We start from the raw sequence: 18,201 nt of genomic DNA on the forward strand, positions 1-18,201 counted from the left end.
GCCACATCTACACCAAATGTCACATGATAAAACCTAACTGTGGGTAGCTCTTATTGCTCAGTCACCAGACCCTACACCAGCATCTTTTTCACATTGCCCACACTGCAGGATGCTCCAAGGCGATGCCAGCAGCACAGTCATGCTTCAACAGCCACATCATGCTGTCTCGTGTATATGGTTCGATTTTCTTTCCTGCCTACTGGCACTACTGGAGAACAACTTTGGTGCAAATTTTAGAGTGATGCTTCAAGAAAAAAAAGTTTCCTACAGGCTTGAGCTTACATGAAAGTAGCAAATTCTAGGAAAAGTCTTTTTTTTTTTTTGTCATTGAGAGATGACTCTGCAGTAGAGGAGTCTGAAATCCCACATTCTTCCTCCTGCTTCACTATTCCCTCACCCCCAGTGCAAAGTTCAACTTTTCCTGCAAAAGTCTCACTATATTTAACATTGTTGTAGCACTACCAGGAAAACAAAGAAGTGTTTTAGTTATGAAGCAAGCTCATCATCTGCTCTACAGAATCTCTGCTGCTGGCACAGATTGGTGAAATACAGAAAGGATTGGTGAAATACAGAAAGCCCAATTCAATTCTGAAACAATTTTTAGGGTGTGAGGCTGGCAGTGAGAAAATGAAATGAAATGAAATAAAACGAAATAAAATGAAATAAAGACTACATTTTTTTTTTACCTGAAAACTCAACAATCTTGATCTGAATTGAGTTTACTGTTCTTTAAGACATATGGACACTATAGTTCAGAATCCCCATGGCTGCTTGCCCCATGTTGTGTTGCGGCCAGGTGAGTTTCTGTACCAGCCTGTGTGACCAAGCAGAGCTCTGGCAGAACTCTGAGCATGGCCCCTTGTTGGGCCTCACCCAGGGACACCTGACATCAGCAGGATGCTCTGAGAGAGACTCACAGAAGAAGCTGTTCCTTTAATTAGCTTAGTGCACAGAGGAATGGGATTTCTCCTGTCTTCAGTGCTCCTGCGCGTGTCAATGGAGCACTGAACTCTTTTAGTGAATCCCAAAGCAATTAGAGCAATAGTAACTACTCCCATGCTAGCAACTGCAGGTGGGATTCAGCTGCCATTGATGCTACAAGACCCAACCCCTTACAGCTCCCCCTCTTGCTAGACTGGGAAAGGAAGCACCTCTTACCATCCAGGAGACACTGGCACTCATTTAGAGGTATACGCCTTGCAGTATATGGAATTGAAGGCTACCATTTCAGAAGAAAATGTCTAATTTCTGGCTATCTAAAGCTAGATTAAATTATCTGCATTGTGTGTCTCTCCTGGGAGAGCTTCTACAGCCTCTGGATTCATTCTGAGATCAGCGTGACAGGCTGACACTGAAGCCTCTTACCATGGTTTGAAGAACAAACTATGCAGTGATTTGATATATTTAAATGCCAGACGGTGATGCAGTGCCCAGTGGAGTGTCATATAGAACACATAAATCACAATCCTGAAGGAGCTTGTGGATGTCAGACGTGAATATGCTGATTTGGTAGCCATGGTAGTTTGGCATGTCTAAAATCTTTGTCTTCTGCCCAAAATAGACTAGCTACTAGCTTTTAAGTATTACTCAGCACTTGTGAGTCCTGCTACAGCACAGAAGACGGTTGAGAAAACACCAAAAATGTGAAATATTGAGACAAACTCCATTGGCTTTGCTCAGTCTAAGAGCAAGAACCCCCTTCCATGGTGGGGCAATGACGACACAGGACACGGTTATGTGGTTAACAGGAGCTGAGGTGGAGATCTTCATTCATTCACTGGAATTGAAGTAAGATGAAATCTGAGCACAAAGGAGCTCAGCTAAAGCTCAGGAGTGTATCCCTTGCTGGAGCACTCATCCGTTCTGTCTACATGTCCAACTGTGCTGCCAGTTCAAGCACTATACAGGGAATCTATCATGTAATATTTCCAGAAATAATCCAGTCACATATGGCGCAATCATAATGACAGACCCTACGTCACTTACTACACACAAAGCCCCTTCCTTCCCAGCACAAATAGGCAATTAGATCAGATCACAAACAAAGACAAACCTACACATTCACTCAAGCAAACAAGACAGTTTGCCTGCAGAACGTGTGCACACGTTAATCACTTGCACCAGTCAAGCGTGAGCATGTGAATTTACCTTTAGGAAGTTAGAAATTAACACTATGGTACAGTTCAAATAAAATGTGAATTTACAGGTAGCTTAGCAGTAAATTGGAAAGACAGACAATCCATTACTTTTGGTACATAAAAAGCTGAGTTAGTTGAATTTCTTCAACTAAAAGCCTTTTATTCACTTTTATCAGATAGGGTGGAAAGCACCACTCTATCTGATGGCTGTTTGGCACTGTGATACATACGTAATTTGGCTCCCATTGCTCACTCTACCATCTTGTCAGGGATGGGAAAGGTGCCCTGCGAGACTTCCAGCAAACCCAGTGGGAAAGGTGTGACAACCACTGGCCCATCTATGGAAGAACAAACCCCCCCAAGCCTCCTCAGCTGAAGAAAGAAAGCAGGTTTTATTTTTATCTGAGAAGGAACTGGTAAAGGCATGTTGTACAGAAAACTGCTCAAAGGTAAGTGAAGTGTCTGAGAGAAAGAGGCAGGTTGCAAGGCTCTGCCCAGGGTTACCGTGCTCTTGACGAGGGCCATCAGGACACACCACTCAGCAGGACGTGCCTCTTGCTGCCTTACCCTAAACACAGAGTTAGGCCTAATGTGATGGGACATGACTGTAAAACCTCCTTTGGGTGGAAAGGAGAAAGGGAAACGCTGTGTGAAACGCCATCCATGAGTCCTTCCTTGAACCACTTTAGTTCCCAGCCCACCTGAAGGTTCATGGTGGTTTTCTCTGCTTTCCTTCCACCGGTGCAGTGCCAGGCTGGAATTGCAGGGTATTGTATTACAAGTCCCACGGGTGCTGCCTCAGCCTCAGTAAACTTTATTTAAGCACACACAGACATACACAGACAATATACATATATTTGTTTCTTCTCTGACAGTTCTACAGGACCAACACTGCTTTGGATGACACTCGTGGAGAATTTGAAAAAGTGCAGGAAATGTAAGGAAAAATAAAGGTATTTTAATAATCCGTGACTCGTGGTCATCCACAGAAACAACACAGGTGCATTCAACCAGGCGAGCACATGGACACATCTCCACATACAGTACATTGTGTCTATATAGGTTATCTCCACATACATTGTGTCTATAGAGATGTACAGCAGTCTCAGTAGTCAGCAGGACACAGAACCAAGGCGTACTGGCACAGCACATGTTTGCACACCCAGTGCCACGACCCACTGCCAGTGCACCCGTGTGACACAGCCGGGGTGTGGGTGCAAACACAAAGGTGCTCCCAACACGGTCTCACTGTACACCATAAAAACTCACCAAACAGGCAACAAGGTCATAAAACAAACGTTCCCCCCGGGGTTCTGGTGACCAGCCAGGTTTGAGTCAAATCACACAGCTTTTTCGTCACCACAACTCCTGGGATATGTGGTTACTTATCTAATAGAGCTACAGCTGTCTCTCAACATATATCATATATACAGTACATATACACAGAACATACACAGAGCAGTATATGTATATTTTTGTGTTTTCACGTTTGTACATTATATCACAGATTATATGAGCACATAAAATATACGTTTTGGACCTAAAAAGAAATAATTTTATAAAATACTCATAATATCCCCCCCTCCCCCCCACCAAAAAAAAAAAAAAGAAAGAAAAGAAAAAAGAAAAACAGCCCAGAAACTAAAAGAAATCCATAAACACCCTCTGGTACTGTTACTGCCTGCCCTGGGACAGCATGACACTCCTTCCCTTCCCCTTTGTAAGTACAGCAGCACAATGGTGGTTTGCATCCATGCACCCAGGAAAACACACAAAGAAGTATAAATTGTTGGACTGCACAGTCAGAGCGGAGCCTGGAGGCTGGCTGTTCGACTCAACACTCTCCCACTGTCTCCCCTGCTACGATTTAAAAGGTTCTGCCAGGAGCACAGTATTTTACCTGCAGCAATATTTGCTAGACTAAAGCGACTGACTGCAGTCCAATACTGCTCTAGCACTTAGAAGCCAGCTTTTGAGTTATATCTTTATTATTATTATTATTATTATTATTATTATTATTTATTTAAAAGAATCTTTTCTATTTAGCAAAAAATTGTTTCCACTGTACCCTTCGTGTGTCCTCGTCCTAACGTGACAAACCCGGAGGAGATGAAATTATGGAGATCTGGCCCTCCACTTCGGTAAATATCCTTCCCATAGTGACCTGGCAAGGAAAAGAAAATAAAACAACGTTATTCAGGTGTTTATATAGGTGCAGGTATATGCCATGCAGCCCTGCTGCTGCCCCCGTACACGAGCACCAAGGCCCCACCACATGGTTACCTTCTGAATGATAAGCACAGGGTATAGCAGAACATAACTGCAGCAATACTGAATTTCCACATGGGCAAAGGCTTAGGAATAACAACTATTTTGATACTTCCGTGGCATGAATGGAGTCTGATAGCGGAGCCAAACAGCCCAAACTTGCTGAGCAAACACCCCAAATTCCAGAGGTATCACACAAGCCCTTGGCAGCATTTGCACCATAACTGCTGAAGTTTTTTGCAGCCTAAAAGTGAAGTTGCCAGTATCTCTCCTGTCCCAAGTGCCCATTAGCAGCACAACAGCAGACTTTGCCTTTTAGCTTTGATTTATTTGCTCTGGTCCTTGAACAACATCCCCAGATCATTTCTCAAGTGTGATAGTCTTTTGCAGAACGCTTCCTGAGAGCTCTCTCAGTCCATCACAACAGTGGTACCAACTGCTCACGAGTCATCCAGCTTTTCAAGGCTTTCATACACTAATAAGGAAAAAGGGCTTCTGCTTACCATGCAAAGCTCCGAAATGAGGACACAATTTTGCAGATACTCTTTATCATCTCCTCCCCTTTTCATGTTGTTAATTTTGCCATCCCTTTTATTTCACAAGGAATCAAAGATAAGATAGGTGCAGGGGGAGGGAAGCAGGGCAGCAGTGGGGGCTGGGAATGCAGCTCCTGCCCTACTAGACCCCAGCTTCCCATCCTGTCTGCACAAGCCTGGGGTGCACATGGTTGGGATGCATCTCTGTTCCTCCAACCCCCGGTGGCTGTGAGCTGGGCTCAGCAGATGGTGCAGTGCATGGCACCCGAACGGAGAGCTGAGTCAGGAGGCAATGGGGAAGGCAAAATGGGATCCCGGATCCAGGTGGAAATGCAGCCTAAGGCTGTGTTCTGGCTGGCTGACGGTGCCTCTGACAGATGCTACAGCCCTTTCCTGTTTTTCAAACGGAGACAAAATGCTGTCTGTTCTCACACATATTCAGGTTTTTGGGAACACTGTGAAAACTAAAACACATTCTGAAATCTCATTAGTCTGCAAAGTCGTCTTCTTTCCCTTTTTGCCAGTGACTCCCACCACAGTGCCTTCACAAACCCTAGTGAGCATAGAATCACAGAATCACAGAACCATTAAGGACGGAAAAGTTTACCAAGATCACCAAATCCAACGCCAACCCATCCCCATCATGGTCACAGACCAAATCCCTCAGTGCCACATCTCTACAGTTCTTGAGCACCTCAGTGATGGTGCCCCCCACCTCCCTGTGCCAATGCCTCACCTCTCTTTCTGAGAAAGAATTTTTCCTAATATCCAACCTGAACGTCCCCTTGCACAGCTCAAGGCCATTAGCTCCCAATGTTGCAAGCCATTATTCCCATCATCAAAGTGCACTCTTCATATGGATGGGTTGAAGGTGAGCACCCTCTCCAGGTCAAACCTGCCCTATAATTGCCCTGCTGTGGAGCTGAGCAGGCTGCAAACCCCACCCCCTACCTGTGGGTCTGTGCCACCCCAGGAGCATGCTGAAGATCCCTGGAGAAGGCTCACATATGGTGGTGGCAGGAGATGCTGAGATTTCTGAAAAACTGTTTATTCCAGTCTGCTAGAAAAAGCATCCCACTCCTTTTCCTCACACAGCATTGCTGGTCAAGGTCAGCCAAAAGCTCCCTCTAAACTTCTCAAAACACACAAAGTGTTTCTACAGGTTCAGGAGAATTAGCAGCAAGAGTTTCCTTCTTACAGCAATGCAAAGTGGTAGCAAAAACCTTGAAACGTGGAGGCTTCCACCCATAAAACCACCAAGAAGTTCCTAGGAAAAAAAGAATTTTCTGTTTGCAGAGGAGAGGAGCTGGGCTGCTCTCTTGCTCTCCCCACCTTGCTCCTCATGCCCTGCATGCCGTGTTGCAGGGTGAGGATGGCACCATTTGCCTCTGAGTGCCTGCAAGCTCCTCCTGCTTCCTGAGATCTGCTTTTGCTGTGAGAACCTGAAAAGGTGTGTGGTCACAGTGCCCGATTCTTCTCTTTTTCTCTACTGCATTTCAAAAATGGGCTGTATTTTCCCTTTAGGCCGATTTCTGCTCAAACATCATCAACTTCTATGCTCTCAGGGCCAGCTATGCAGGCGACTGACACTTCATCAGTGCCATCACTTAGCAGTTTTAAATGAGGATAAAAGAAACACAAATATGTGCCATTACCTCCAGCTGAAGCCACGGCTGTCTTTTATATATCCCTTTGGAGGATCTGCTTAAGTCAGAGATCAAGAAGGGGAAGTATATTAAAAAAAAAAGCAAACACTGACTGGCAGATTGAAGATCATTCATCAGCCATTTGCTCTCTGAACCTTGCTCTGCCCCTTCTGCACTACATAACAGTTAAATTAAAAGATTCCTGTGATAACATCCCATTAGCATTTGAACAGGAGTCATGTTTTCCCACGGGAAACCTGAATTTGTAGACTTCAAGCAGCACGAGTTTTTTCTTTTTACAGGCACATTACAGGACACTCTATTTGCTTTACAAGGTTCTTTCTTCCTGCTCACTTTTGATCATTTCTGCTGCCCCCGCCACGGCCAAGTGCTGGCACCAAGCTTGGTATGGAGCTGCTGGGGCTGTGCGAAGCAGAAAGCATCCCTGCCCCACTCCTCACTGGGGCTGTGTGTGCTCCTGTGCTCCCACATCAGGGTCAGGACTGACTTGGGGTCTCAGCATGAGCTGAGCTGGGCTGAACTGCTGATGGAGATGAGCGTCCCATGGGCCAAAAAGGTCGTTCCCTCTGCCCCATGGTAGAGAGCTGATGGCCCAATTCCTCGAGAAACAGGTGCAAACTCATCTATTTTCAATCCATTTTAGACACCTGAGATATTTTTATTGCCGATCAACACCCAATTGAGCAAACTCTGCCATTCCAAGACACAAAGGATCTCATTTTGAAGGCTCACAAGGCTCCTTCCCACTGCTTTTCTCTCCCCCTGATGTGACAGTGCATCACAGCACAGTTCCCCTTTGGAGGCAATGTCCCTGGGGCGAGATGTGCCATGGGCTGCAGCTATCGGGGAGCTGAAACGCAGCACTGGCAGCACTGAAGGTCACAGGCAGCACTGCCCAAGCAGCCACAGGGACAGGCAGAGGGGTATCTCCTCCTCATTGCTCAGTTCCATGCACTGAAGTGAGCTCTTCTGTCCCTTGAACAGGCAGACTGGAGCCCTTTAGCACACCCTATTTCCAAAGCCACACAACCACTCACCTCACGGCATGGAGCACGTTGTCTTTTAATACAGTATTTCTCAAGCAATTTTGCATCTGCAACGTCTGTGGTTGAGATGGAATTTAAAATCCTGCTTCAGAGCACAGGATCTGAGTGCCTGGAAGAGGCTTTTCTTGTTCTCTCACTCCCCACTCTTGCTCACACTCATATCCCTGTGCTGTAATGCATGTAAACTCTCAGACACACAGGGGCTCGCAGGCTTTTCCATTAAAAGAAATGACCTGGAGTCCAGCAAGGCAATGTGTTACTAAAGCAAATGAGGACTGACACAACTTAAAATTTCCAAAAGAAACTGAAACAAGGAGAAAACACGACTATTATTTTCCCCTTTCCTTTGCTTATAGCACATAGCAGAGGCAGAGAGCAGGTGAGCGCTGTGCTTTCCACACAACAAAGACATATTCTTTAGGGCATACAGCTGAAAGAGGGAACGTTTCATTACGACTGCACGCTGCATAACACACATATGGAACAAACTCAGCCACAAACAGCAATTACAGGCCCTCTGATTTAACAGAGTTATTAGAGCTGAACTAAAACGCTGCTATCCACCTTTCAGAATTGGTATTACTGAGCACAGATTACATCACCCGCAGAAGGGCAGGCAGGAACCACTGAGGACGGCCATTGGGATGACACACACTGTGATGCTGAGCTCATCCCCATCCCAAGGTTTCCTTGGAAATAAACTACGCCCAGACAGCAGCCCCAGCACGTCAACACAAAGGATGTGAATGGACAAAAGGATCACAAGGTGTCTGCTGAGGACACAGCATAGGATGGATGGGTCCTTAGAGATCACGTAGAGCCCAGCCCCAGCCATGGGCTGGTTGTCCCCCAACAGTTCAGCCTGCCCAGGGTCCACCCATGGCCTTGGGCAGCTCCAGAGTTCCTAAGCTCCTGCCCCTGTCTCACCCCCTGGCTCTCCACCATACGTGGCTGCTGACCACAGCAACCTGTATAAGGTCTTAAGGACAGCCTAGGAGCACTGCCAAGCCAGGGGAGAACTTCAGGTTCAGAACAGAACGAGAGGATTGTTCGACTTGGAGATTGGGAGATCCTTATTTTTCCTTTTCATTTTTTTCAGGGCAACTTCTGGCTTAACAGGGTAAAGGGAGATAATAGCTGCACAAGGGTAGATAACAGCAGGACAAGGGAAAATGGTTTTAAGTTGAAGGAGGCAAGATTTAGGTTGGACATCAGGGGGAAATTCTTCACAGAGAGAGTGGTGAGGTGCTGGAACAGCTGCCCAGAGAGGCTGTGGATGCCCCGTCCCTGGAGGTGCTCAAGACCAGACTGGATGGGGCCCTGGGCAGCCTGGGCTGGTATTAAATGTGGAGGTTGGTGGCCCTGCATGTGGCAGGGGGTTGGAGATTCGTGATCCTTGAGGTCCCGTCCAACCCAATTCTATGATTCTATGCTTATCAGTTTTCAGAGTGCATTTGCATCACATCATCCAGTCTGCTCTGCAACCACAGAGGGTGAAAGCTTCCTATTCACAACAGTGCTGGAGCTCTCAAGTGAAATTATTAGCCAAAAACTGGGATTTTTGGAAAATGATGCGGAGTGAAATGACTGAAGGACTTCCCCCAACATTGCAGGAATGGAAAACAGCTCCTGGCACAGGGTTTGTGTTAGTCCCAGCCAATAGACATGCCCTAAATTATGCCCATTTACTGCACAATAAACCATGCCAAATCCAGTGCAGTGAGCTGCACAAGTGCTGGTCATGCTCATGTATTTTTCTGGCAATGTAAAAGATGAAGAAAGCAAAGTTAAGAGCTGTGCTAGATTTTTTGATTAGAGATTAAGGTAATATCTCCTTTTCTTAATTGTTTTTTTCTACTAACTACAGAAGTTGTCCTTGGTTTTGCAGCCTCCCTAAAAGCCACAACAAGCCACACAAGATTTAAGAAAATATCAATTTCTGCTATTCTGTTAACTTAAAAAATGAATATCTGTGAAAAGAGTGCAGTGCTGGAGGGTCTCACCAGCAACATCCACTGGAGGTGACACAAATACAGCAATGAGCTCACATTCAGCTGAAACATACAAGTAAAAACACCTTCAAAGAGAGAGGATTGCACTGACAGAAGAACAAAATGCAGCACCTCACCAAGGCTACACACATACATGCTGGCTTGCGGAATAACTGAGTGCAGCTCCTGGTTTGTGCAGGAAGCAGCGATGCTCCCTGTGGTCTGCTTCCCATCAGCGTGCCATGGGATGTGCCCTGCAGCTCCACAAAGAGCAAGCATCCAACCCCTAGCACCCAGCAGGGACCATCCTCCCATCAGCAAAGAGATGGGATCCGACAGATGGGATGGGCCCATCACGGACTCACCCAAACCACAAGCAAAACCCAACAGGCTGATATCTCCATAGGAAACAACTCTGGGAGCAGTCCTTGTGCAAAAGAGTGCAAAAAAGCCCCTACCAAAAACATAAGCAACCCAACGTGCTGGGAGCAGCAGGGCAGCCACATGTCGAGGGATCCTGTCACAAATTAGTGACAAAGCAGCCCTTCATCTTCCTCTGTGTCCTTTACCACACCCTATAATTGCACAGGATGCAGAGAGAGCTCACATCTTGCATGACGCAGGAGTGGAAGAAAACACTATTTTTTCCTGTTTTTTGTTTTGTTTTATTTTTTTGTATTTTGCTTTTTAAATGAGGCCATGAATCAGTTCACATCCCCCCAGCACACACACAGTCATGCTTAGCACATAACACCCTCTGAGGGAAGCAGAGCCCAAGGACTGCTTTATCAACCTGCTGCACTCCACAGCAAGGAAACAATTACTGCAGGTTGATTTCAACTCTTCTACACTGAGACTATCAGTTCTGATTAAATGCTGCAGGTTGGCACGTCAGTGTGTGCATGGCTTTATCTGGGTAAGTGGCCATCTTGCTCCCCCAGCTCTCAGAAGCATTATCTTTAATTTCCCTCCTGCAACGCAGCACTCAAGGCTTTGCTCCATAACTGAGGGTGAGCATCTAAATGCCTATGGCTCTTCTGAACCCAGCACGGTCCACACAGTCCAGGCTTCTTCTCCTGATCCCTGCATGCTGGCTGGTCTGTGAGCCTGGGAATCTAGTGATGTCCAGAAGTACCCATAGCTCCAAACCCCAGACCCATCTGAGAATCACAGAGTCATTAAGGTTGGAAGATCACCAAGCCCAACCCAGCCCATCCTCATCATGCTCACCATGCCCCCAGCTGCTACATCTCCACATTCCTTGAACACCTCCAGGAACAGTGACTCCGCCACCTCCCTGGGCAGCCTGTGCCACTGTATCATCACACTTCTGGAGAAGAAATTATTCCTACCATCCAATCTGAACCTATTCCAGTACAACTTGAGGCCATCACCTCTCACCCTATCACTGCTACCTGGAAGCAGAGTCCGACCCCAACCTCACCACAACCTCCTGTCAGGGAGCTGTAGAGAGCCATAACATCTCCCCTGGGCCTCCTCTTCTCCAGGCTGACCTGTCCCAGTTCCCTCAGCTGCTGCCCATCAGACTTGTGCTGCAGACCCTCACAGCCCCACTGCCCTTCTCTGGACACACTCCAGAGCCTCCATGTCTTTGTTGTAGTGAGAAGCCCAACACTGAACACAGCACTCATCTGTTGGGAGATTTCTGGTTTCAGTAATTCTCTGTTTCCACCTACTTCACAGCATTAAAAAAGAAAACAAACAACTAAAACCACAGAAATAAAAGAAAAATACAGAACACACCTTGAAGAAAATCTCCAAGGCACTGTTGCCAGGTGTGACAGAACAGAAGGTGATCAACACATCACCCAAGGAGCCATCAGCCCCAAGGCTTCATCCCATGAGGATGGTGGCTGCAGCAGTGCCATGTGTCACAGGGGTCTGCCCTTCTGTGCCCAAGAGGATGGGCCCTGGGCAGCCTGATATAGTGAGAGGCAACCAGCCCACGGCAGGGATTGTACTGGATGCCTTCCAACACAAACTGTTCAGTGGTTCTATGAGTGTGAAGTTTTATATATCCATTTTGAGGGCATAATAAATGAGCCTTTCTGTATTAATTTGAGCTAGTATTGTTGCAACTGCTGTGCTTTGATTAGAGTGCTAAGACACTAATTAACTAACCATACAAATTCAGCTCCACACACAAGGTGATCTCCTGTGGGCTGTGCAGGATTTTGTGTGTAACACTGCATCCATGCAGCTCGGGCATAAATCTGTTTTCTTTCTCCCAGCACTAATTCCCAGTTGAATGTGGAAGAAATTCAAAAGTTTCCATCCAGAGAAAATGCCAGCTTAGACACACATAAAGCCTTCTGGATGACACATTTACAGAAACCACCTTAATTAATTATCTCATAAATATCTCAGCTGCATTCCCTATTGCAGTGTTAAATTCCACGTCTCACGAGCTCTCCCCAGCAGTGCTGAGCAGGAGAAGCTGCCCTGTGGCCCTGGCCCCACTCAGTGTCCTGCTGGTGTCACACCACCATGCTTTGATATTTGCTCAAGCCTTCCTGCTTGCTTCCACTGCCCCTCATTACCAGACCACTGCAGGCAACACAGTCCAGGGTTCAAACCATCCTTCTTATGTGCCAGCTGGGCTTCTCACTTGCAGTCAGATCCACAAGCTTCCCCTGCTGATAGAAGTCTCATCCTTCTCTCCATCTGCGGTTGGGTGTGCCTTGCCCTGTTCTTGGACAAAGCCAGGGCACTTTGGGTGAGCTGGATGCTGGGGTTACTCACAACTCAGCTGTTTTTGCTGTGTTATGAGAAAGGACCGAAGCTCTGCTTCCCAAAGACAGCTCACACACAGGGATTCACGTGGGGATTAGAAGGGATGGCTGATTGCAGCACCTGTACTGGGCTTAAAGAGGTGATGCATGGGAGCAAGCTGTTCAGAGCTCCTGTCCAACCCGTAGCCACTGCTCCTGTGCTATTAGAATACAGTCTATATAACATGCTTTTCACGTTCCTTCTCTAAAGGGCTTCGGTCTGCATGTTGTGGCCCGTGTACAAACACAGCAGAACTCCATTTAACTTACAATGAAGGAGGTTTTACCCATTTCCACTCAAAGACAGCAGTGGACACCTCCACTCCCGCAGGCACACAGGCACAGCCCCCTCAGCCTGCTGCCTGCCTCACAGCCCCTCACCCCCAACCCACCTCCCACTGCCTTCCTAGGGAAACATCGGCAATTACTGACACGGAACAGTAACCTGGGGGAAGTGCTGAGTGCTTTTCCCATTCTCTCTAATCTGCCTTCTGAAGGGGAAGCAGCAGGGAAGAGTTACTGCTCCGCTACAACAGGTGCTCAGAAATAATGTCAAGAATCTGTGCGCTATTGAGATGCACTTCTGTAAAGGAAAAGAACGAATTACCAAATTATGCTGGAAATGGGAAGTCTCCAGAGGGTAAAAGAGGTGATGTGATCTGTGAATCAAACTACAACATTTCCCAGTCTTGCTCCAGGATTGTGTTCTGTAAGGACTTTTGCAGCTGTGGCCCTTAATTTCCAAGCAATGCTATCTCTTGAGATAGCTGGTGAAACTGATGTGCCCACATTATCCTAAACCAGCCATTTTGATAAGAAGATAATCATTTCAGAAATGCCTGAAATGACGGCATTTAGAATAATCACTTTGGATAGGAAAGCTACAAAACTCCAGAAACAATCCTCGGATGCACTGGGCCAGCAAAGTAGTTTCTGAGCAAACAGAACTTTTGCAAAAACGCAGTGAACGTATGCTGACCCTTCAGCCTGATGTTTCTGCAGCGACTTTCAGGGGAAAGCAGCAATAATGACTGCTGGGTAAAGCAGTTAATGGCAGTGCAGGTGCTGCTGCCTCGGTGAGCTCTGAGAAGCTGAGTCCTTAAACCATGCCAACTCAGGAAACCTACAGGAGATGTCATGGGAGGAATGGAGAGGAAATACCTTTATGTACGTCACACCTCAGCGGCCTTCTGAGGGCCCTGGTCCTGTCGGTGGGCACAGAAAGGGCAGAAGGTGGAAAGACAGGGGTTTGTTGTTAAAGAGTGAGAGTCTGGTAGCAATGAAGAGACTTTTTCTGGCTGGAGGAAAAGAGCTTGAGTAAAGCACAGTGTGAAATGATAGAGAGCATGGAATAGAGCAGCCAGCAGAGCAGGAGGTGATCATCCTCTGTACTCAGCTCTGGCGAGGCTGAACCTGGAGTGCTGTGTTCAGTGTTGGCCCATCACTACAACAAAGACATGGAGACCCTGGAGCGTGTCCAGAGAAGGGCAGTGGGGCTGTGAGGGGTCTGGAGCACAAGTCTGATGGGCAGCAGCTGAGGGAACTGGGATGGGTCAGCCTGGAGAAGAGGAGGCTCAGGGGAGATGTTACGGCTCTCTACAGCTCCCTGACAGGAGGTTGTGGTGAGGTTGGGGTCGGACTCTGCTTCCAGGTAGCAGTGATAGGGTGAGAGGTGATGGCCTCAAGTTGTACTGGAATAGGTTCAGATTGGATGGTAGGAATAATTTCTTCTCCAAAAGAGTGAGCAGACATGAGAATAGGCTGCCCAGGGAAGTGGTGGAGTCACCATCCCCAGGAGGTGTTCAAGACACCTGGAGATGTGGCACTTAGTGGGCATGGTGGGGGTGGGCTGAAAGTTGGATTTGATGATCTTAGTTGTCTTTTTCCAACTTGGAAAGGAGAGCTGGAGCTCTCCTCACTGCATCAGAAGCACAGGACAGAAGCACAACCTGGGTGGAGCACCGACCCTGAGCTCTGAGTGCAATCTGCATCCCCACTGCCAACAGGGGACTGCGCCAATCATCCCCCAGGATTGCAGATTCCTAGAGGTAAAAGTAAGCTGTGCTGGTGCCATCTGTTTACTTGTTTAAATGCTTATGAAGAGTCGCTTCTGGGTATTTGATCTGGTTTTATATGATAATTCCAGTGCTTTCTCATAACGACCTCCATAGCTGGGAGGAATGCTGGTAAATAGCACCGTGCAGGGCTCTGCAATCAAGTAGCATCCTCCTTTATAGGGGTTACATACGCAGGGATATGACAGGGAGACATTCCCCGAGTACAGCAAAGCAATCTAACAGCACAACACTAATGAGAGGCACAAGGCCACCAACTCCCTGCGTCGCGCTTTGAAATTGTGCCCTGGAGTGCCTTTCAGCATGGGTTGCTCCAAGCCTAATTCAGAGACACAGAATGCTGTACGCAACCCGTGGAACTGAGCAGCTGCTTGGGAAGTGAGCAACATCAGAGCCAGTCAAGCTACGCTTCTTCTGCTGGAGATTTGCTGATCTAATTTAGAGAGGGCCTAATATTCCCCTTCTAATTAATTTGTTCTGTTCGCCTGCTACTGAACTGGCTTTTGTTCTTTGGGAGCTCCTCAAAAATTAGATGCAATACCTGATGGAATTTAATTATATAGGCTGGGAGAAAGCGATTAAGGGCAAAGGGAGGGCTGATGGCACCACACACGGCTTCAAGGGTATTAGCAGAGAGGAAGGTGGAGGCTGCTTTGTCGCAGATGGAGGAAGAACACCAAGGAGCAATTGCCTCCAGCCAGAACTTTAAGGGTAGAGAGAAACTTCCTGTGACAGCCGAATGCCTTTGCAAAGGTCCGCTGAGAATTACTTTGTGATGGCTGGATCTCTCCCAGACACTGCTTCGATGAAAACAGGTCTGAACCTCACCCTTGGCCTTGTGCAGCAGATCGTGTTCCTGATGCTCTCTTATCTCTTTGGAGCTCTGTGCTCTCACAGCAGGGAGAGCAGCAAGCTAGGGAAGGGTCCCCATGGTGCTCAGCACTGAGACCTTTGCTCCTGACCTCTGCCAGGGCCAGGTTGTCCTGGAGCTTGGGAAGCCCTGGACCTTATATCCCAGTTCTCAGTGGGAGAACAGAGTTACCTGAGGTGCTAAAAGTGAAGGAAATTCAGCAGTGGGAATCCTAGGTTAAACTTTAAGAGATATTCTACAGAATTGCACAATGCACCAGTGTCTGGTCACTGCAGCCATGACCTTCTCTGCAATTAATCAGAGAAAAGTAGTGAAATGGCATGAAAGGGAAAAATAGCAAAGAGAAGGAGTGGAGACTGAGAACTGGGACAAATGAGAATGTCTTATCACAAGAAATTGTTCTGTTAGACTCTTGGAAACTGCTGAAAGTCACACAACTGAAGATATTTGTCAATAGGAGCACCCCTCAGGCTGTATAAAGAGAGCACACAAACTTCCACACTCATACTGCCCTTCAAGGTACTTGAGCAGCAGTGATGCTCAGGCAGCCTTTGCCAACAGATCCCTTATGGATTTGGGTTCCAAAGCAGTGGGATGGTTTCAAGGCCCAGATATCTGTAAAGCCAGAGATACCCAATGCTGTACCAGTTTCCTATGATGAGGGTGGCTGCAACCTCCTGGCCACAGCACTAACGCAGGGACAGGCAAAGTTGTCACTGTAAAGGCAAGTCACTGGACAGAAAGGTGGCAGAGGATTTGTCTCTGCTCTCAGAGCGGTGAGATCCTCCTGTGAAAATGTACCAGAGATTCAGGATGGGCTGCATGGACTCAGATCTCCTGGAGATGGTCTTCTGGGCTGCACATTCCTACCCATACAGCATCATCAGGGTAAGCAATGGGAAATGGAAGAAAACCACGTTAAAGGCTTTTGCCTTAAACAAGCTGGTTAAAGCACTGGCACTCAGAGCCTGCCACATTCCTGGAAAAAATCTTTTAAGGCTCAGAATGCTAAGCCTTGCTCTCCTTAGGAAGCACTAACACATCCAGCCAACACCCAACTGCATGTGAACATGACAGTAAGAGACCAGAAATAAAAGAAGTTTTGTGACATTTTCTGCCATGTTTGGATCTCAGTCAACTGCAGCAGGTGCATGGGCTATGGGATTGCATGTTGAACTGTGATTCATCATTACAAAGCAAGAGCAACAGTACTGGGCACCGATTTCATGACAGCGCAACACATCCTATACTGTCTCACAATCTACAGGCTGTGTTAATTGGCATTTAAATTCTGTAGGTGGAATTGAAATGGTCTTTGATTTTGCCCCTCAGCATGCACCAGTCTCACCTTTTCCAGTACTTATAAGGGCTCTTGTCATGTGTATGAGATTTAATGTAATAAACTTGCTTTCCAGAGAGAGAAGTGTAAACTAGGGAGAACATGGCAAATTGGGAAACCTGGAAAGAATGATTTGACACCGACTGCTAACAGTATATTAAACTGTCCAGTGTGAGCTGTATATTTGTTCTGCTGTTTCCAAAGGTTATTGGCTGGTTTTGTTTGTTTATTTACTAGTTCTACAATTTATGGCTGTTGACATCACGAGCAGAGCAAATCTGACTCAGCTCTGACAGTGGTGATGATAATGACCAGCAATGATCTCTTGGGATTAATGTCTACCCCTACTCTTGTGCCTGTGCTGCCCAACACAGTGACTTACAGCAAGTTGCAGTGACTGTGTTGAAACAGAGGGGCAGGCTATGGGAGGGAAAGGAATATAGATTTCAGTTCAGTCTGGGAAATTTTTCAGTTGTGTTATGGCATGTTTTAGGAGGAGAACAGAGGTTTCTCAGGTGGCCTGTGGTACTTTGTGTCCCAACACCAGTTCTCTCTGCTTTTTTTTCTGGGTGAGCAGTACTATGACCTCTCTATGTTCCTCCAGCCTACATCAAATGCAGTTCCTCCCATTTTACATCTGTCTGCAGCTGGAATTTGGACTCCAGTGCAGGAGAGGAGCAGTATGAGCAAGGCAGCCTGCTGGGAGGAACCACAGCCATGCATGGTGACCTTTCTCCATGATGGGATGAAGGACAGTGACAAACCCCAGCACATGGTGCTGTGCAGCTGCACCCAGACTATGTCATCCCAGGTCAGCATCCCTCTGTGCTCAGGGAACTGGCAGCATGAGCAAACTAACACACGAGAGATCTGGAGACCAATGTTTCTACATCTATGCTGGGTTTATGTGACACCCAGCTGCCAAACACGGGGGTGACTGACTTCATGGCATCTGGCCCATAAGAAAGAAGGGACCAAAAGACATCAAGAAGACTTTTTGCTTTGGAGATCTCAGACAAAACTGGATGGAAATTAGGTCTGAAATGGCACAAAACTGCACAGCCTCATCATCACAAAGAAAATAAGGCATTCTATAACTTTAATCAAGCATTTCACTTTCGACTTCCATTATTTTTATACTGGTTTTAAGATGAGAAGCTGTTGATGTTGCAACTTGTTTTGTGCACAAAACCTTATCTTTTTCTTTCGGAGAATGTCAGTGTTAAATTCATCAGTCTGGTAGAAAAGGAAATCCAAGAAAAAATGCACATTGAGAATTATAAAAAATTCCTATCTGATGGTCACCCTCTGGCCTAACCCTAATGGCAAGAGCCAGAAAAGACACATTGTGGTGCTTTGAAGATGAGATCTGGAGAATGCAATAAGCCTAAAATACTATGGAACATTGACTTGGGAGTCCCAGGGTATCCTGAAAATAGTTGAAACTAACCAAAGGCTATAGAAGAATACAGTAACTT

At 46.7% G+C, this 18,201-nt stretch overlaps 1 protein-coding gene across 4 annotated transcripts in view; it reads right to left on the bottom strand.

Moving 5' to 3' along the window:
• SHISA6 (shisa family member 6) overlaps positions 1 to 18,201 on the bottom strand; it is a 224,622-nt gene that overhangs the window by 173,483 nt on the left and 32,938 nt on the right. For all 4 annotated transcript variants that reach the window (XM_090122038.1, XM_090122037.1, XM_090122041.1 and 1 more), the window contains exon 3: positions 4,207 to 4,302. In XM_090122038.1, coding sequence (XP_089978164.1) covers positions 4,207 to 4,302 — 96 coding nt within the window. The remainder of the gene's footprint in view (positions 1 to 4,206; positions 4,303 to 18,201) is intronic.

This window comes from Phasianus colchicus, chromosome 20 (genome assembly GCF_987193195.1).
Source record: "Phasianus colchicus chromosome 20, bPhaCol1.hap1.1, whole genome shotgun sequence".
NCBI lineage: Eukaryota > Metazoa > Chordata > Aves > Galliformes > Phasianidae > Phasianus > Phasianus colchicus.